The following is a 20,159-nucleotide window of genomic DNA, read 5'->3' on the forward strand; positions in this document are numbered from 1 at the left end:
AACTATTACAAACGACATAAAATGCAGTAAAAATGCGAATATAATATAAGGTGTCCACATTATTTCTAGAAACTACCATATTTCAACAAAAGGTGTATGCATATTTTGTGTAAATATCACATTAATATTTGAGCTGTCCAAATATTACATGGATAATTACGGTAATGTTACACAGCTGGCAGCATTTTTGATTAACTTGTTTGAGTGTATTACGGTAAACCATAATCTGCGTTTGACGACAACCTACTTTTTGTTGCTTTACAGTTGGTCTAACTTCCAATTAAAACAGAGATTTCAAGTCTACTTGTAATTGACACTTATTTTGTCCTATCACAGTGCGCTATAGGCTGTTGGTTGCTATGATAGACGGCGAAATCACCGAATTCGAATCCGCGTTGGGTGGGACTTGAATTCATATAAAGCCAGATCAGAAACGGTTGGAAGAGAAGAGTGAAAGTGTGTAGGAATATCTAGAAGTAATCTCTGGCGAAGTTGTTTTTATTGTCTTCATATACTTTACCCACAGAAGTGAACCAAACGATAAACTCAACAGGTAAAGCCCTATATTGATTATTTGGCATATTATCGTTCATATCGTAGCAGCATCATATGGAAAGGGTACATGATACAGTCAGGAATTATTACAAAATAAATAAAAATTCTAGTTTTTCATGTTCACTGAGCGAGTAGTTTATAAATAAGATATCCGTTGATATATTCGATAGTAGCTGTATCAGTCTGTCTTTGCTATTTTCACCTGAAGAGTCCTTTAATGTCTGAAAGCTTGTGATTAATTTTTAGTTGTCCAATAGGTATCACATCTCTTTAAGATAAAACTGCTTAGTCGCTTGTGAAACAATAATTACTGAAGACAGCTATCTTTACTATTGCTTATAGCTTCTAAAATGGTGATGGATTTAAAAAAAGAATTCTGCGTTTTTGTTTTTTTAATGCGTATAAATAATGAAAAGATGGTCAGTGTGCGCCACGACTACGTGGTTTGAACTAGTAGTTCATATTAATTGTGTTGTATGTATTTATTATCTGTAAAGATAATAAAATAGTACTGACCATCTACTGTTCGGTTCCTTTGACAGTTGTCTGTGGTTGCCAAAGTAATTACAGAAGACGTTTTTTCAGTTTCATTTGATTTATATAACGTACTTTAGGATATTTCAGTTTCTCTTTCAGTTAAGTATGCTATATGTATATCATATTCTTGCTCATCTGGCTACATCATGTCTGCATAGATCATGTTGAGAAAGTTTGTTTTCAGAATAAACACGTATGAAACAGAAGTTTGAGTAATAACATAGGATGTAAAGTGCAGGGCTGAGAGATTTGCCAAGAACTTGCATTCATTTTCTGTTTAATTAAATTATTGCATCTGTCAAGTTAAAACCGTGTTTAAGGTCTGTGTTGACAGTTCACGATATATCTGTCAAAGGACTCTTTAGAGAGCAGCTGTTCAGCACAAAGCTGGCTGGTATTACATTTGGCAAACATTTAAGAAAAACAAGCCAATTAACAATTGGTAGGACTGTAAAGCGATATATTTATGAGCCTGGATCGAATACAAGCTGCGATTGGAATGTGCATTTTTAATTGGTCTTTAATTTGGATTTATAGTATTTTTTTTTGTTAACTTTTATAAATGTGTTTGCCATCATTTTTATATTAAGTAATATCATTCTTCTCCTTGCTGGATTGCACGTACTTGTAGGGACCTTCCAAACACAGAGGCTAAGCTCTTGCTTTGAAACTGGGCTCTGCCTCATTAAAAGTAAACACAGTTACTTTAAATATGCCGCTTCCCATTTGAGTTGTCACACCATGTGGTGGAAATGTATTTCTGTGCTGGCTCTCAGTGTCATCTTTAAAACGTGCTGTATGTTTCCACTTGAAGTTTCCTAGGTTTGAAAACCTACAGTTTTGCTACATGGAGATCTGTGTGATTTTTAAAAGCAAAAATAAAGCAACACAGGGCTATGCAGCCCGGAATTCCTTCAGATCCACAGTATTACACAGACTAAATTCAGGACTTCCCCAATCGCATACCGCGCCTTGAAGGATATGGGGGTTAGATGGAAGATGTGCCCCACTTTATTTGGCTCATTGGGTCTCTCTCCAGCCCATATCTTATTTGCCAATCCCTATTCACTATTACTCTATTTATTATTGGTAAAAACATTTCTGGGTTACATAGTAACACATAGGGATTTTTTTCAATTAGACATGTAGAACTTTATTTAAAGATTTATAATTTTTTATGAAATTATCTAAGGCTAGCAAATAGTTTTGTGATAGCCAGTCTTATCCAGGTTCAGTATATGGTCAATTTTCAATGGGTCTTCATCAGTACAGGATAAGGGAGTGTAAAAGGATGTAGATCTGTCAAGCCTCATGCAAACAGGTGATGGCTCTGATTCCCTAGTGTACGGTATTTATTTTTTCCGAATGTTGGTACACGCTGATAGTTTCCACTACGTAACAAGCAACTCAGAATAAACAGTGAGTGGGGGGACCCTGTATGAAATGGGATCTGCTGTAAATAGCACACACTTGTGACATGACATCTACTGAGGTACATTTTGTACTATTTACTGAGGTACATTTTGTACTGTGTAATGTCAGACTGCAACAGTACTTAAGCTGCTTCTGTTTGCTGGACTTCATAACAGACTTTCTCTTGTGAGGAAGTCTTGCAGCATATTTTAAGGTAAGGGGGGTATGCAGTGTTTCCTGATGCAGCTGAAGGAATTGGCAAGTATAGCAAAGCAACAGACATATGATTATGCTCAGCAATGGCAGCATAATAAAACAAATTCAATCTGCAATTGCTAAACCTGTGGCACATTAAGTAGATTCTGTTTAATCTGGAGCTTTACATACCCCATGGCTGCCTTTCACCCTTGATGTTTTCAGTATGCAATTTGGTCCTGCTGTTTTCATTCTGTAATTAAAGTATTGTCGGTTTGCTGTATTCAGTGTTTCTCTTTCTATCCCCAGGTGCTAGTGCATGGAATGGCCTCCTCTAAGAGGCATCAAGATCTGATCTCCCAGCACCCTAACCTGGCAGGTGAGTATCTCCAGGGTTCAGGGTTTGAGCTGTATTGAGGATCATGGCTGTGTTGTCCTCTTGAAACCCTGAATTATCAGCTTGTTTGTAACTCTCTTTTTTTAAAGCATTTCTAAATCCCTTGGAAATAGTTTTCCAGATTTGCATCTACATTTAGGCAGTTCAAGAAAGGACTTGTCTAATATGAAAATGTGAACAACTGCCTCATTCTTAGTCCTAAGGCATGCTAGACATCGTAAGCAACAAATCATGAGCCTGTTTGATTATAATTAACTTTTCTTTTTTTGTGACTGATATTTTAGATGTTCTTGGAAAACACAATACTAGTCACCAGAATTATAGGTAATAGCTTTAAAATAATAGGTTCAATTGGATGAAGGACACTGTTTATTTTTTGAGATTGTAGTACTATTATATACAGTATTTCTTCTAAATACTACTTCATCAGTTATTTCTTTACCAAAGATGTCTTTTTGAAGGCATGCACATTTTCTTGAAAGCTACTATCATAAATAATGTAGTTTACTATTCTGCAAAAACATGTTGCCCTTTATCACAGGCCCCTTACGTTTGTACTCTGCTCTGTTATTACCTCGTAACATGCCAGAGCAATACCATGATCCTTTAACTAAATGTTTATGTACATTTACTTTGATGCAAAAGGAGGCTCCCCAGCTATGGAGTGGAAGACACCTGCCATCTCAGATAAGTTCCAGAGCCGCTTTGGACGGTGCCTCAGCTCAGCTGACAGTGGGGACACTGGCTTGGGAACCACCCCTTCTGACAGCACTGAAGGTGAGCTACAATCTGAACTCTATTCCAGGACTGGGAATGCTATTCAACCTTGTTGTGGTAACGCTTCAATATTTATTGCATTATTGCATAAGCTGTCCTGCTGCTTCACATCAGCTGAGTTGTGTAGAAAACTCTAGGTCCTGAAGCCACTGTATTAAATGCAGTACCCAATATGTTTGGTAGCAGCAGTTAAAATGACACTCAAGCAAAAGATATTGTGTGTTTTGTGACGACGCTGATCTAAGGAACCTAGCCTGTATCATTGAGTGCCCCTTCCGCAATATGGGAAACCTGGAAGCTCTCTGTTTTGTAGGCAGGCATTTCATTTATTTCTTTTATTGTGGTGTTTGTGGTTTCATACAAAGGCGAAGGGTAATGGTGTTTGCTACTACAAGCAAAACCACCTCAGTCCTAACCTGAATGCTCACCAGCATTTCCTATTCAGTAAGAATTTCTTCTTGTCTTTACTTGAAAGTAGTGATCAGTCTGAATAACCCCGTTGGGCATTTTAAGGTCTTGTCTTCAACAGGGTAACACCCTTTTTATTCCCTCGTCTTTGACGTCAGCAGTTTTGGGGCTTCTTGCATTTAACCCTGATTTGAGAACAGTGCATCTTGTTTTCTAAGACCAGTGTAGAGTGTGCCGTACACCTTTAAAAAATGCAGGACCTGAAATAACAGGCACCCTCCGGTCTGGACCCAGTTCAGTGTAACCTGAGAGTGTGCTATTAATATCTCTAGCCTTTCTGTGCGAGTTCCCCTGGTATTGAAGTGGGGAAAGGGATAATGACTGTTATCCCTCACCTTCCTTCCTCTGTCAATTCTGCAGTACTGTTCCCTCCACGTAGCTTTGATTTTCAAAGATGCCAGCGTGTTGTGCAGTTGTAAAATCTCAGTGGAATTCAAGGTGATTTGTGTGCTGTTTTGAGTGCCACATGGGTAAATACAGAAGGGGCTCTTGGTGGCATTAAAAACATATCCGTGCTCTGACTCTACTTTTGCTGCTTTCAAAACCATTATTGGTTTTCTACAAATATTAGCAAGGTAAGTTGGCTTCAGTGGCAAACTGTTAAATAATCTGTAGTAGCAAAATTAAAATGCAGCTAAATAAACTGTAGTGTTGCTTTCATATTCAAAGTATGACTGCTTGAATGCTAATACTGTTTGTAGTCAAAGTAACTGTGGCAGTTAAACACAGTTGCACTTAATAATTGCTTGAGTTAAACTTATAAGAGGTTTTGAAGTTTGTGCTCTATAATTGAATGAAATGGTCTCTTCAAGTACCAAAACTGTCTGTACTGTAGTCGGTATAATATTCTATTTAAAAATGGTGCTCTGGAGTATAACGCTTGGTACTGTATCTGTTTTTAAATGTGCAGATTTCCTATCAATCATGCTACATGTAGAGCAGTCAGTTAAAAGCTGACATTTGCCATGTTGCGTTAGGATCAGTTTTTGACTCTGCTGTACAACCGTTTAATTACTCTTAGGTCTACTTTACAGGTCGTTTTTTATACTCCCAGTCATTGAACATTCCATGAACTCCCACTCCAATGACAAAGTAATGATTATCTTCAGTCAGTGGGTGCTAGAAAAACATAAGGGAGTACTCAAGTGTCATGAATCGCCTCCCCCTTTTGTACAGCTCACAAATGACACTTGTTCATTTATTTAGAATGTGTTTGTTTCAGATTTTCATTTGAAAGTAAAACTGCATTTTATTTATTTTTTACTTTCAGAACTGACCATGTGTGCATATTTTGTTGTAGTATTGTATATATGCATATTTGATCTTGCTACCTCAACCAAACTTACATTTTTACTGTTGACACCATTCTGTTGCATTGCAAATGTTGCTTAAAATAATTTTGTGTTGTGTTGTAGATTTCTGCAGTTCCAGTGATAGCTCATCCTTTCAGCCCATCAGGACCCAGATCACAATCCCAACAGCCCATGTCGTGCCTTCCACTGCAGGTATTTTGGCACAGATGAACAGTGTTGCTCAGGATTCTAGAGACTCGAGAACAAAATCCTCTCCACTCTCCAAACTGGACCCTCCCAACCTGGAAATGGGCGGCATGTCTAATGGAGACGTGAAATCAGCTCCTGTCGATTCTGTGAATCGTTACCGGACTCTTGTGAACGGACTAGAGTACCATTCTTTGTTCCCCAATGCTGACCAGTCTTGTCTGGATGAATGTGGAAAATTCAATAGGCCTGCTATAGAACCCACCATGAACCAGTCTGCACTGTTGGACACTTTTTACAGTGACCCGCGGTTCAGGACGGAGACTAGTAATCCTGGAGAGACAGGCAAAGACAGCTACGACTCCTTGGACCGGCCATACAAGACTCTCCCTGAGAGCAAGACTACCTCCTCGGCTGGGAATGTATATGGGCTACGAAACGGTTTCTTGCCAAACTATTCAAACTCTGCGCTCAATGCTGGCAGTGCCTTCGCAGGTCAACAGGCTCTTCAGCCTCAGATGTGGATGAGGGAGCAGATGAACACCAAAGGATATGATGCCAGAGTGCCAGACAGGTCATGTGACCTCGCTGCCTGGCAGCAGCAGCAGCAGCTTGAGAGTATTCGGTTACAGGTGGAGCAGATGCAGGTAAGGAGTCCCATCTGGATTGTGTATATGTAAATCTATTTGAAAATGGGCACCAAAAGGTGTGAAACACAAGGGATTTGATCTTAAAATATAGGTTAAGGTTCATGTGTGTGGTATTTTATAGAATACATCTGATCACATCTACATCACAGAACCCTGTATGTGTTTTAGTTTGGACTAACTGTAGGACTTTGTGGAACTGAATTTTTTGTTCTGTATTCATTTCAGTTAAGTGCAGGCTCTCGACAGTATCCATCCCTCTACCCCTCTGCACTACAGCAGGACACCAGTAAGTGGGATGCTCTGATTAGAGCCAATGAGAGCCTACTCAAGGAAAAGGAACTGGTTATTGAGAGGCAAGTGCATGTGCTTTGGCACTGTATTTACTGTGAAATTACTGGTGTCGTTTATGAAAATAAAAATGATGCACAGCATGGTTTTTACTCGAGTTGCAATTGCTAATGACAGTCCCTGATATCTAATAATTAGTCATTTGCACCTCCACCTTCTCCCTGTTTTCTCAGTTACCTCTCCTTTCTATTTAAAGGAATTCTCCGTCCAAAGCAGGTAGAGAGACTGCGGTGGACCTTTGTGGATATTAAAACAATTTAGACATATCTGAGGAGAGCTTTCTTTTAAGATCATAATGTAGGAATGTGCATTTGTATAGCTACAGATGAAAGCTGTTGACGGTGTCTTGTCCTACACTATTCAAGATTTTTAATGGGACATTATTTTTTTTCTATTCTAGACAAAAGCAGCAGATCTCTCAGTTGGAACAGAAGGTGAGAGAGAGCGAGTTGCAGGTGCACAGTGCTCTAATTGGACGAAACCCTTCCTACAACGATGTCTACCTATTGAGACTGCAGGTAAGCGTAAACACTGACATTACTTTGTAACTAGTTAGAGAACACTATTTTGTTTGTATGACAGTTTTGACTCTCTGCTCACAGCCCTGCCACAGTAGAGTGCATGAGAATTATCCTCTCGGAATGAACTTCATGAACACTTGCACTGTAAACCCCCAGCAAAATTTATGTTTCCTAGCTATTACTACAGATCTACCAACTGTTTTTATTTGAAAGATGCAAGGATAACGCATGCACGAAAGAGAGCAGTCTTAATTGAAGAGTATGTAATATAAGACAGAATGTTGTGTACCTCTGAAATCATCAGAACAAAGCTAGAAGCAGTGAAATTAATTGCCATTGGATTATTTCTCACACCGATGAGCTCTTTCAAATGGATATCCTACTGCAGATCTTGTAATCTTCAATTCCGCCCGCAGGAGGCCCAAAGGGAGAACACGTTCCTCAGGGCCCAGTTTGCTGACCAGACGAGCAGCTTCAACAAGGAGAAGGCTGAAGCAGAGAGGAAACTCGCTGCAGTGGAGGCTGAATTTCGGAAGCTCAATGAGACTTTGAAAGAAACCGCACAGAAGCATTCTGAAGAAATGAAGAAACAAGAGGAACGGGTAGGGGACTTTGGAAACCTTGTTCATCTCTAACACATGATCCTGTTGAACAGCAGTTATCATTCCTGCTTTAGATTCTGTGTAATCACTCGGCTTGACGAAACCATCAATCTGTGTGCAAGCAAAAAAAGATCAGAGCCTTTCTATAGTTGCAAACTATAGCAACTCTTTTTGTAGAGGCAGTTGAAGGAAAACACACCCATTATTCACACTAGCAGTAATAGTCATTTACAGGTAACCCTGGATTTATTATTTTTGTATTTAGGAGACAAAACTTGAGAATAAAGGTAATAGGCTGGTAACCTGTGTATTTTTGCTGCAGGTCCGTGGGAGAGACAAACACATTAACAGTCTAAAAAAGAAATGCCAGAAAGAGTCTGAACAAAACCGAGAGAAGCAGCAGAGAATAGAGACGTTGGAGAGGTACCTGGCAGACCTACCAACACTGGAGGATTATCAGAAACAGAGTAACCAGGTAGAGGAGTTTAAATCTAATATATAATCCGTGTTTATCAGAACCCAATCGATGTGGTCTTCATTTTAAAATCATGGGGACTTTTGTCATTCGAGTTGTGGCAGGTGTACTGCCATGCTACTATAAGATGTTGAGCGTTATTGTGGCACAGTTTAGGCGCAGTTTGCATTATTGTTAGAATTATTATATTCAGATTAACAGAAAATGGAACAACCCAGCATTGCATGGTGTGGCTGGTGGGTGTTTTTTAATAATGATGCCGGATCTCAAAACCTTTGTCTTTTAGTTGAAGGAACTGGAGAGGCAGTCTGGCCAGCTGCAGGACACCGTGTCGGATTTAGAGAGGAAGCTGGGGGAGGCACGGGCTCAATGCAGGGAGAGGGCTGCCCAGCTGGAGAGCCAGAAAGAGAAGGAGCTTGAGCTGATCTCACAAGTGCACAGGTAGACTTGAGGGGCTAGGCTGCACCGAACAGTGTGATTGATCAGTACAGACCCCGATATTGGTTTTATAAATGTGGTCTAACAGAATGATGGCTTTCTATCGTGCTGGATTTGCTTTTGTTTCTGTTTTAGCTTGCAGGAGAAGGTGGAACAGAGCCTGGAGGATGGGGACAGGTTGCCAATGCTGGACATGGAGAAGCTGAAAGCAGAAAACAACTCTCTCAAAGAGGAGGTGGAACGAGCCAAGAGGGTATGATTTTAAAAATGTTTGCTGTAGATGTTCTCTAAATAAGGGATAATGGAATTGCTGTTGCATTAGTACTGAGGAATCACTATTGTACTACAACTGTTTTCATTATTTGTTTTTATTTCCCTTTGTCTGAAATCATTGTAGTGCAGTGAAAGAGATCACTTTGAGGGCAGGGCTTCAGCATCTGTATGAAGCATTTCTTTTTTTTTTTTTTTTTTTTAATTTTAGTCGTCGCCAATTATTTTTACCCCGGTTTTCACCCCAATTTAGCATGCCCAATTATTATCTGTATCCCCGGCTCACCGCTCGCAACCCCCCCCGCCGACTCAGGAAACGGAGGCTGAAACACGCGTCCTCCGAAACGTGCTCCTTCCAAGCCGTCATTTTTCGCACTGCAGATCCACAGCAATGCTACCAGACCTATAGTGCCGGAGGACAACACAGATCTGGTGGCTCCGCTGCAGAGCCACAGGCGCCCTATCGGCCACAGGGGTCGCTGATGCGCGGTGAGCCGTGGATTCCCCTGCCGACCTAAGCCCTCCCTACCCGGGCAGCGCTCAGCCAATTGTGCGCCGCCCCCTAGGAACTCTCGGTCACGGTCAGCTGTGACATAGCCTGGATTCGAACCTGCGATCTCCAGGCTATAGGGCACATCCTGCGAGGAGCGCCTTTACTGGATGCGCCACTCGGGAGCCCCCTGTATGAAGCATTTCATCAGGTAGCAGTGGTTTCAGAACAGCTGTCATTAATCACTGTCCTCCCTCAGCCATGCTTTATGTGTCATTCCATTGTTGAGTAATAAAGAACGGCTGAACTCCAAAAACAATGTGAACAGTGTCTGTTTGTGGAATTTAGAACAAGGCACATATAGCGAACAATAATGCCAGTAATGTATACCTAATATAAGTGACTGTTTCATAGGGTGCACATTTTTATACTGCACATTATGGTAATCGTGTGTTTGGTCACTTAGGAGACGAGTTGCAATGACTCGCATGCCTGTTCCTTCAAAAAGTAGAATGACCTCATGAAATAGAATTTAGGGTTGGTGGAAAGGATTTCACTAAAGAGTATTCTTGCACTTATAAGCCTGATACAACATTTTCCCCACAATTCGAAATGTTTTTTATTTTATATTTTCGGTCCTGTTTTGGCTTTTAGGTAATCGAGAAGCAGCAGAAAAAGATGGAGCAAATTGCATCACAAATAAGGGTAATTTTCTACCAAACATTTCAGTACTGTTGCCTTTTAATAAGAGGTGTTGAATAGATAACATTTTAATGTTGAATGTGTGGACCGTTTGTCAAATATGCCTGTCCAGATATAGATGTTGGCTTACATACAGTGTAACCGTATTTCAATGACATTTCTACATAATTGTTTGACTGTAATTGTGTACTTGCAGCAAAGTCTTTGTAGGACTTCTGTTTGTGGTGTTTAATATAGCAATAATGATAACCAAAATCCCTTGCATTTTTTTCCTGGAATTTAAGAGGCTGGAAGAGCAGGTGATCCAGGAGGAAGGCACTAGCCAGGCTTTGAGAGAGGACCTGACAGAGAAGGAGAATGGACTGCAGCAGCTCCGCAAGGCAATGAAGGAGGTTAGCTGCACTGTAGAGTTAAATAGGTTTAAGATTTCACTGCTCCTGTCTTGGTATGAGTTTGAGGTTTGTTACTGCAAGAACACTGTCCAATAAGTGTTTACTGCTTTGTGGATTTTAATAACTACTAATATTCAACTTCTCATTAACTTGTTAAAGTGCATGCTGCGTATTAATACAAGCAAACACTTCAGCTTTCAGCCCAGAACCAGGAGCTGATCGAGAGGAACCTGACCCTCCAGGAGCAGCTTGGCCAGCCTGGTCAGTGTGAAGCACCGCAGGCAGAGAGCGCCCAGCTCACACAGAGACTGCATGGGGAGATGGCTGCCTGTCTGTACGACCTACAGTCCCTCTGCAATATCCTCAACCAGCGATCCCAGGGCAGGGACCCCAACCTCTCTCTACTGCTGGGGATAAGATGTAAGCATTTGTTTAAGTAGACAATGTCGCGGAACAATGGCATTGGCCAGGTGTGTGACAGTGACCAATACAACTTCCCTTCTCTGCTATTCAGCCTGGGCCTCTCCATAGCAGAGGCTGCCGGTTGTGAAAAATGGTGTGGTTGTCTTGTGATGTGCACTACTGTCTAGCAAGAGCTACTGTATGTGTTGAGACTGCCACAGTCGAGACTTAACCCAAACACTTAATTGTGGCTTGAGGTAAAATATGTATATATTAGTGCTAAGCCCTTAGTGCGAAGTATGTAGGTAATGCTGCAAGCATGTGTAAAACTTGATCTATGAATGGGTCTTTTTATTTTGCAGCTATGCAGTACTCCTGTGATGACAGAGAGGACTGGATGAACCCAGAGGTCCTCGCCAAGAAGCTAACAGAAGTCCAACAACTCCGACGTGATGTGGAGGAGCTGAGGACCACGATGTCGGACCGCTACGCACAGGACATGGGGGATAATTGCATTACACAGTAACTAGTGGGGCTGCTCCATGCAGGGGTTCAGATTTCAGTATACTCATGGCAGTTACTTGGTTATCTCATAATAGTTTGAAAAATACATGCATGGCCATAATGTTTTGTTGTGGTAGTTGCATTCCTGCACATGTACAGTGTTTTTTTTTTTTTTCTTCCCATGTAATATATGGTAATGCTGATGAACATATCATAGGGTCGGTCAGCCTCAAGCCTTACGGAACTTTTGTGAGTCTTGCTGTTGCACTAGGACCCAGTGTTTTGAGTCTTGCCATGTTATGTTTTTTTTCACCAAGATATTAACCATGCTGGTCTAAATTAGACTGCCATTAAACTGAGGTCTGTACCTGTGCAAGGCATGCCCTGCAGGGTTTAACAGTATACTACTGAGATTTTTCCTTTGGGATCGTTTTGTTGTGGTTGACAATCAACTGAATATGTTAAAATCGTTTGAGTGTGAAATTCTGTGATTGTTGGTAATCTGATGTAGTATTAATCACTGGAGTGGGGGTGGGTCTGCAGGGGCTGGGTTGGTCCAATCAGTGCATGCTTTGGCTCTAGAGTCATAAGGCATTAATATTGCTAATGTCTTCCTATTGTAGAGCCTCCTTTTGTAGATCGATTTGATGTTGGAAAAAGATCAAGGATGTCAATATTCTTTGTACAAATATGTGCAGGCTTTAAACTAAACCCTAGCTCCAGTATAAAGTGGTTTAGTGTACTAGCAAACTAAATTTAGAAGCCATTTACAAAGGACACATTGGAATCCTGGTTTGTAGCAAGTGGGACATGCAGTATTAACCTTTCTGTAGATCATAACTCTCTACATTAGACATAGTTGCAACAGAACTTCAATAACATGATTGGTCTTAATGTTATGTTTGTTCTAACTCTTGTACCAAGTTTGGTAAGGTAGTCCAAGATTAGTGCTAATCCAGAAAAACTAAAAAATGTTCAAGTTGAGGCTAGTCCAAAGAATCCTCTTCTGTGCAGGATAATCGACCCTGAAACACTATTTGACATTGGGCTTCACAGTTGTACTTGTTTTTAAATATTAAACCAAAAATCCTTTTTGGACAAAGCCTACCTTCAAAATCCATATAACCTAAAAAGACTAACTTGTCCGACTGGCGTTGTTTTGGAATGGTTAAGGCTTGGGTTAAAACACTACATTGAAATCTCAGCCTGGTTTAAACGAATGCACAGTAGGAATACCCCTTGCCTCCAGTCACAAAAACCTACAGGAGTAATGCAACTTGGTGCAGATGAGTACTCCTTTTGTCGAAACAAGTGTACCATAAAATATTTTCATATTTCCTTTCACGCTCCAGTTATGCAAGAGAAAATGCTTCAAAGTGTGCCAGGAGCTGCCACTTTGTATGTATGTCATATAATTAAATATGAACAGCCAACTGTTCTATACCTTGGCAATCAAAAACTGAAAAAAGTGACTCTATGAATTTCCATGCAGTGAATCATTTTTGTGTGTTGAAAAATTGGTATAGTGTATAAATACTTTTAATTCTCTTCTAGTGGTCTTTTGACAGACCAGTGTTAACATGTACCTGAATGTTTTACAATATGGATAATACTATGATAGAAACCTGTTAATACTTGTGGAATGTTCCCTTCAATGAGATCTACACCTTGCTCTCTCAACTACTGGTTCCAGTTTTGAATTTGAAATAGAGACTTGGTTGTCTTTAGCAGAGGTTTCCTTTGCTGCTAGATAAAAGCTCAAATTGTAAGAGGGTTTGTGTGGAACCAACAAATATATTGCAGTAGCAGTTTGCTCCCCTACACCTGACGATGCACAGTTCCAATGCAAAGTTTGATCTTGTATGTATGTATGTATGTATGCCTCATGGGGTGGGTGGGTGGGGGGGGAGGTGATCAAATGCATTTTTTTAATGGGACTCAACCATTGCTGGAAAGGCTATTCTTTTTGTGACTCTGCTAACATTCGTGATTTTTAAAAAAAAAAAAGTGTTTAACTCTACCTTGCACAGAATTTGATTGTACACTTTTTTTTTTTTTTCCAAAAGCTCATACAAAATTGCAACTGTATGAAGCCAACCAAGCCTGCCTTGTATTTCAGAGGTAACTAGTTTTTTATAATGTTTTAAAAAATTAAAAATGCTGTATTTATATTCAGAAAATCTATTTTTGTTCTGAAGCTGTATTTGTACTGTTTTTGTTTTGTTTTGTTTTAAATAAAAGCTGTGTTTTCAGTAATAACTGCCATGTCATTTGTTTTAGAGATGGTTCTCTGTAACTGTGGCATGGTCCTGACGTTTAATTTGTTTCATTACAGATGCAGTTACATTTCTGTTTTCTAAATATCGCAAACCTGTCCCTTTTACACTAAAAACCTTCAGATTATATCACACTGTATGAACAATTGTAATTCCCTTTCTGTAAAATGACGTGATAATAGCTGTACTATTTCATTTATCTGCATCTCCACTGTCTTTTAATACACTGCAAACTCATCAGTCATAAATTGGTGCACTTTGTAGGCAGTTTAGAGAGGCGAAGTGGCATTAGACTGAACCTGTATAGACAGAACTTTATAGACTTCTGTGCTGTCAGTCCAGCACCGTTCATGAAAAAGGGGTGAAGTCTGTACTTCAGACAGGTCAGATGTTTTGATTGTTTCTCGGAGGGTAACATAAAACACCCGTCTTTCAAGAGGTGTACCCCCTTTGAGAATGTGGCTGCATCGGCGCTGTGTCGGGGTCACCACATTCTCCGAGGTCTCCAGCTGTATAATTAGCTTGGAACAGCATGCTGAAGTGCTGTTAATAGCTTTGTGCTTTTCTTGACGCGGATTGACGTACAGCTATTCTCATCGCATCAGGATAGCCATAATCCCACTTCATCTGTACAGAATTGAATGTAAACCAGCTTGCAAATCGTCCAGTTTTACCCCCAAGAGACGAGATGAGCGAGATTGGCTTTTTAACCATTTAGAGTTACAGTACATCCAAGTTCGTTTATAACGGGTTTACCTTAAAAACTCTACTCCTGCCAAACATTCTACACATATGTATTTATTGTTGTTATTCTTTAGTATTCAGAGTCCTTAAAGAATACTGTATATGTAGTCGGCCTGTGACTTTAAGACCGGCCCGCTACAAAGCGGCATTATTGGCCTCTTTAAATCACATGGTGGTCTGTATTTGCGGAGGAGGAGAAAGAGTAGTGAGTATTGGCAAGGGGGAACGCTGTTTCACTACAGCAGTAAACACAAAGGGAACTTGTCGTCTGCAGCAATGAGCGTTAAAATCTATTACACCACCGTTACCGCATCCAGAGAGGTAAGTCGTTAGTTATTCCAGGGCTTGAAATAGCAGCCTTTTTAAATGCACTCCATTTGTAAAACAAACACATTCTTTCCATTCCACAAAGGAAACTATTGTTATATTACTAAGAAGACACACCCAGCTCCATTATATGACAAGACGCTCTCCAAGCACAGATTACTACAGGGGTGTTGTTTTTGTATTAAGTGTAGCCGTGGGTATGCAGGTGTGTTAACGTGTCTGTGTGATAGTTTAGCATTTGTAATGCAATAATGAGTTTTACACAGGACTGGCAATGATTGCACGAATGCAGCTTCTGAAAAGGCGGAAGTCGATTGTTCCAGTTTGTGTGTAGCTGGTGAACTGGCGATGCCGCTGTGCAGCATGTGGTGAAGTAAGCATTAAATACGAACGAGTCTTTCCTGAAACACAACAAACTACTTAGAATGAAATCGAAATAACTTGCCAAGTCATATGTTTGGTAAAATAATTATTAGCCCCACCCCTTTTTCATTAATAATAATAATAATAATAATAATAATAATAATAATAATATGCAACCCATTAGTTTAAAAAAAATGTATTTATTATGTTTTAGTTTGGTTTATCCACCCTACGTACGAGTCGACAAATAACCCAGCACTCCCATGTAAAATAAAACAAACGTTTACGACCACTTTGGTCCAGATGTTTGTTACTGATAGTTAATATTATGGTAACATTTTGTGCTAGCACGCTGCTTTGACCAGAATAAATAAATATACATATTTTTTTTTTGTTTCGTAGAAAACTTAATTGTCTAGTAATGTGTTAAAATATATCGCCTTTAAAGTGCCATTGCCTGGTCGTTCGGTTTCTTGTGGATATGTCTATCACTTAAACTATATATATATATATATATATATATATATATATATATATATAAAATACTCTTTTAAAAGGGCGCAGTTGGAAATTGATTTTCGGTCATTGGCGGGGAATTTGTTATTTATCAATATAGCCTATAAAATGTGACAGTTGTAATAAATGGAGGGATATTTTATGGCATGTGAAACCATATATAGCCTACTTTTTTTGACTGTTTTGCGAGTGTGAATTCCCAGAGGTACTGAAACTGTTTCCCAGCCCAACACGCCAATGAACAATAGCATACCTACAAAATAATGTGAATGTAAACGGCTGTACACACATACTGCTTGCTTTGTATGTGTTTAAATTGTACAACAAAGTGCCGAGTACTGTAAATGTTTAGTGAACAAGCCCTGGGTGTGTGTGTCCAAATATCCATTGTTTGTTTTCAATGTTTGCAGTACTGAGGTGTGGTCGATTGTGCTGATAATCCAGCAGGTTCCCCTTTTACTAGGCCCTATACAGACTGCAGTTTAAAAGTTAATTTGTGACTGAACCTTTTTACACAAGTTTAAAAAAAAAGGATGAGGTGCATGAATCAGAGTTTAAAATGTACTGATGGGTTGGATCCTCCAAATTGTCAGTTTCCTCCTGGTGATGAGTCACTCTCAAATGTATTTTAAGAAGAAACCGTTTGAAGAACAAGCATTTGGTCCCTGGTGTACCGTAAGGGGTAAAAGATCACTATGTGGAATGAAAGTCTGGTTTTGTTATTTAAGAGTAGGACACTGTCATATTGTAGGGCTTACCGTTTCATTGCATCACCCTGTATCCTCTCTCCATTGGGCTGTGCAGATCTGTGTGTGTAAACTTGTGACCGCACCTGTGTGATTCCAGCCTCTGATTCCTTCAGGGAAGCTGGGGGTAGAAGTCTGTTCTCCAGAATGGCCCCAATGTGTTGTGAACACTGTTCTCTGGAAAACTTCTGCAATGCATGCGGTCTTGGATATTGAAGCACCTTTAATTTTATAGAGCAGCTTCAAATTACGTTTCCGTAACTTTTTTAAACGATAGAAGTAATAGCCAGCGCCATCTAGTGATCATCTTATTTTGATCAAGTTTCTTTTGTATTGCTGGCAATACAAAGTTTTGCACTAGATGTTGCTGGCACAAACTAATATAAAGACACTGTTGCTGACCTAGCCTGGTCTATAGATGTTTATGGCAGGTAACTAATCCAAAGAGCAGCTCTTGAACCCGGGTAAAACTACTAAATCAAAACGAACCAAAAACCCAATATTTGAGCGATTGCTACAAGAACCACTCAAAATGATTGAAAACATCATGAAAAGTTAAAAGGGGGTTGAGGGTGAGGGGATGTATTTTGAAGCTACTGACTCTAATATTGGCCTTAATGTCTTGCCAATCATATCTTACACATCTGTCACATTGTACCAATCATATCTTACACATCTGTCACATTGTACCAATCATATCTTACACATCTGTCACATCGTACCAATCATATCTTACACATCTGTCACCCAGAACCAAAAAAAAAAACACTCAATAGTGGGAAATAAACAAGCAAATTCAGTGACAAACATTTAGACCAGTAATAACTCCACAGTTGAATGAGTCCTGAGGAGACCGTTGTGTACACGATCGCAGGTGCTCCTGGGTGTGCTGCTTCTCCAGCACAGTAACCCTGACTCGGGCTCCCTCCTTCCCTGTTCCAGGTGAAGTCCCAGCAGGCGGAGGTGATGCGGATCCTGGAGAGTAAGAGCATTCAGTTCGAGCTCATCGATATCTCCCAGGACAGCTCTCTGCGGGAGGAAATGAGGGCCAAGGCAGGGAACCCCACTGCCGTGCCCCCCCTGATGTTCAACGGGGACCAGTACTGTGGAGTGAGTTCAACACAGAGACGCTCCTGTCTCTCCCAGTATAAACCAGTATGGGTTGCTGTTAGTCCTTAGGGGCTTCTTTGTATGATGCATAATAAGATCAAATGATCATTTAATGAAGGACTATTTTGTTAAAAAACTAAACATTTAATGTGATAGGGAGAGTATGAACTCTGTAAGTCATACATCATGCTACAAAATAAAAACAAGGTGTTTAGTATAACCTGTATATCGTGTATGTGTGAGTTAAGGTCCTGTTGCTTCATGACCTGTGTTCTCTTCCAGGACTACAAGATGTTTGCAGAGGCGGTAGAAGATGACGCCGTGGAAAAGTTCCTGAAACTCGCTTGAGCCGAGCAGCGCCTGGGAGCTCCTCCCCTCTGCCTGGGAGCTCCTCCCCTCTGCCTGGGAGCTCCTCCCCTCTGCCTGGGAGCTCCTCCCCTCTGCAGCCCTGCGCAGGCCCTGGGCTCAGCCCCAGCCTCACTATTTCAATGCTGTACCGAATGCCAAAAACAAGCACCTTCTCGCTGATTAACCTTAATACACACACACACACACACATACACACACGCTGATATCAAAGTAATGGCTGGGAACCCTTTCTATTCCTCCTGTTACAAAACTGAAATACTGCTAATAATTGTCTTAAAGAATAGGCATCAATGAAGTAGAGCACTAGAAACCTTTTTTGGGTGGGGGCGAAGGGGCACCAGCAGGAAACCATTTGCTTAGTCCAGTAGCACTGGATCACTTCTAGGGTAAGATTTACAGCTTTTTTTTTTTTTTTTGCGGGTCATATTTTAGTGAAATATTTACTTATTGTAAAGAAAAGTACGTCACAATATTAAGTATTATGCTCCCGTCCCATAAAGACAGTTAAATTGAATGCATTCTGGCATATATGGTTAGTGAAAAGTGAAAAACAAGACCAGGTCCAGCTGCTGTAGACATGGCATTTTCTACAGCAGTGTAGGCAATTCAACTACAGGTATTGTCTTCAATGGTTCATTACAGTGTGCAGCCTCTGCATAACCCTATATGGACTAGTATTAACAGTGGTGCACTGCTTCAGTCTCGTTGCTTGGAGAGAAAACACTTCACTGTATTTTCAGGAAATGCAGTATTACTTGGAACACAGTTTATATAAAAAAAATGCCTTTTGGAAATAATTCAGTGGTATTTAATGAGTGCCAAGAAATATCAATAGTGTTATTCACATTCCAAACCTAAGTCTTACTTTAAATGAAGGTTATTCATAAAACACTTTCACAGTAATCTGCAGTAATACTGTGCATCCAAAGGTTTACACTTCATCGATGCGGTCTGTTCACTAATCAGATCAAAAGACCTCTTAAGCAGTTGTTTGTGTAATAGCATCACTGGGTTTACCTGTTAAAGGAGAGATCAAGTAAATACAATTCCTGTACCTTGTGCATCTTAAAGATATCCATCTTAAATTCAACTTGTTAGGAGCTACAGTGTGATCTGAGGGCAGAGTACAGTTTATTTGATCTTTGTTTTTTTAGTGGTCTATACCAATAAAGGTAACTTAACCCTCCTCCCCTACTGTTCATCCTCCTGAGTGCCAACCCTCACAGTTCAACACAATAATACAGACTTCCAACTCTCCACAAGTGCCGCGTTCACTTGACATCAAACACGGATAGATTGACTTGGCAATGCAGTATATCAGCGTCAGTGCAGAATCTGAGTCTAGTGGTCTCGCTGCTGTTGCTGCACCCCCTCGCCTCTATTCTAGTAATCCAGCCTTGACGGGTAAACGTTGTTTCTGGGCATCGTTCTATTGCATTCCCTGCTATTTCGTTTTCCATTGTTTTGTGTAACAGATTATTTGACTCAAGCATTCCATTATGGATCACATTCTTCTTTTTAGCTGTTGCTTTGCCTTTTGGACCAATGCATTTTTTTTTTGGGCCAAGAAAAAAAAAAATCGATATATTATTGTCTTCCAAGAAGATAATAACCATGTGCTGCAAATGAAATAAAGTATAAATTGGGTAACTGCGTTGTGTTTGGTGTAAATCCTTTGAGTTCTTATGCAAGACGTGTGTACTTTACATGCATCAACATGCAAACGCTGTTGCACAAGAAAAGCCTGGTGCTAAATGTTTCAGAAGTATTGTTATTTCAAATTGAGATCCTGCAGATTTAACAGGGCTTCTCCTTGACAGACCCCTCAGAATGCAAATCCTGGAGTGGTGGTGCAATCTGGGTGGAGTAGCACTTGGTAATTATAATTGTTATGACTTGCTTTGGAAGACTGCGAGTTGTAAAATTCCACAGCGGAATTGAGATGGTGCATGAGGTCTTGTAGAGAGAAGTACTGATCCTGTGGTTAATCCTGACTGTGGCCACCTCTTAGTGTTTCAACACATCCTGTCCATTTCCATATATATATATGTTGTTTTTTTTTAAAACAATGTG

The 20,159-nt window shown here is 40.2% G+C and overlaps 2 protein-coding genes across 2 annotated transcripts; both read left to right on the forward strand.

The window, feature by feature from the left end:
* Positions 1–404: 404 nt before the first annotated feature.
* On the forward strand, positions 405–13,700 carry LOC117413623 (centrosomal protein of 85 kDa-like). The gene is made up of 14 exons (XM_058999606.1): positions 405–553; positions 3,010–3,079; positions 3,743–3,874; positions 5,758–6,488; positions 6,717–6,844; positions 7,240–7,357; positions 7,777–7,962; positions 8,285–8,437; positions 8,724–8,878; positions 9,011–9,128; positions 10,290–10,340; positions 10,622–10,729; positions 10,924–11,149; positions 11,494–13,700. Exons 2-14 carry the CDS (start codon positions 3,025–3,027, stop codon positions 11,655–11,657), a joined length of 2,325 nt encoding a protein of 774 aa, XP_058855589.1. The 5' UTR covers positions 405–553; positions 3,010–3,024; the 3' UTR covers positions 11,658–13,700.
* A 1,121-nt stretch (positions 13,701–14,821) lies between these two features.
* LOC117964028 (SH3 domain-binding glutamic acid-rich-like protein 3) lies at positions 14,822–19,736 on the forward strand. The gene is made up of 3 exons (XM_034906227.2): positions 14,822–14,976; positions 17,550–17,717; positions 18,000–19,736. The coding sequence occupies exons 1-3, from the start codon at positions 14,932–14,934 to the stop codon at positions 18,063–18,065; spliced, it is 279 nt and encodes a 92-aa protein (XP_034762118.1). The 5' UTR covers positions 14,822–14,931; the 3' UTR covers positions 18,066–19,736.
* The last annotated feature ends 423 nt before the right edge of the window (positions 19,737–20,159 follow it).

Source organism: Acipenser ruthenus, chromosome 25, assembly GCF_902713425.1.
Source record: "Acipenser ruthenus chromosome 25, fAciRut3.2 maternal haplotype, whole genome shotgun sequence".
NCBI classification, from domain to species: domain Eukaryota; kingdom Metazoa; phylum Chordata; class Actinopteri; order Acipenseriformes; family Acipenseridae; genus Acipenser; species Acipenser ruthenus.

Coding starts and splice junctions, on each gene's coding strand:
- LOC117413623 (XM_058999606.1), top strand. CDS start 3,025: ATGGCCTCCTCTAAGAGGCATCAAGATCTGATCTCCCAGCACCCTAAC. Junction 8,438..8,723: donor ATCAGAAACAGAGTAACCAG/GTAGAGGAGTTT, acceptor TTTGTCTTTTAG/TTGAAGGAACTGGAGAGGCA. Junction 10,341..10,621: donor AAATTGCATCACAAATAAGG/GTAATTTTCTAC, acceptor CTGGAATTTAAG/AGGCTGGAAGAGCAGGTGAT.
- LOC117964028 (XM_034906227.2), top strand. CDS start 14,932: ATGAGCGTTAAAATCTATTACACCACCGTTACCGCATCCAGAGAG. Junction 14,977..17,549: donor CCGTTACCGCATCCAGAGAG/GTAAGTCGTTAG, acceptor TCCCTGTTCCAG/GTGAAGTCCCAGCAGGCGGA. Junction 17,718..17,999: donor ACGGGGACCAGTACTGTGGA/GTGAGTTCAACA, acceptor GTTCTCTTCCAG/GACTACAAGATGTTTGCAGA.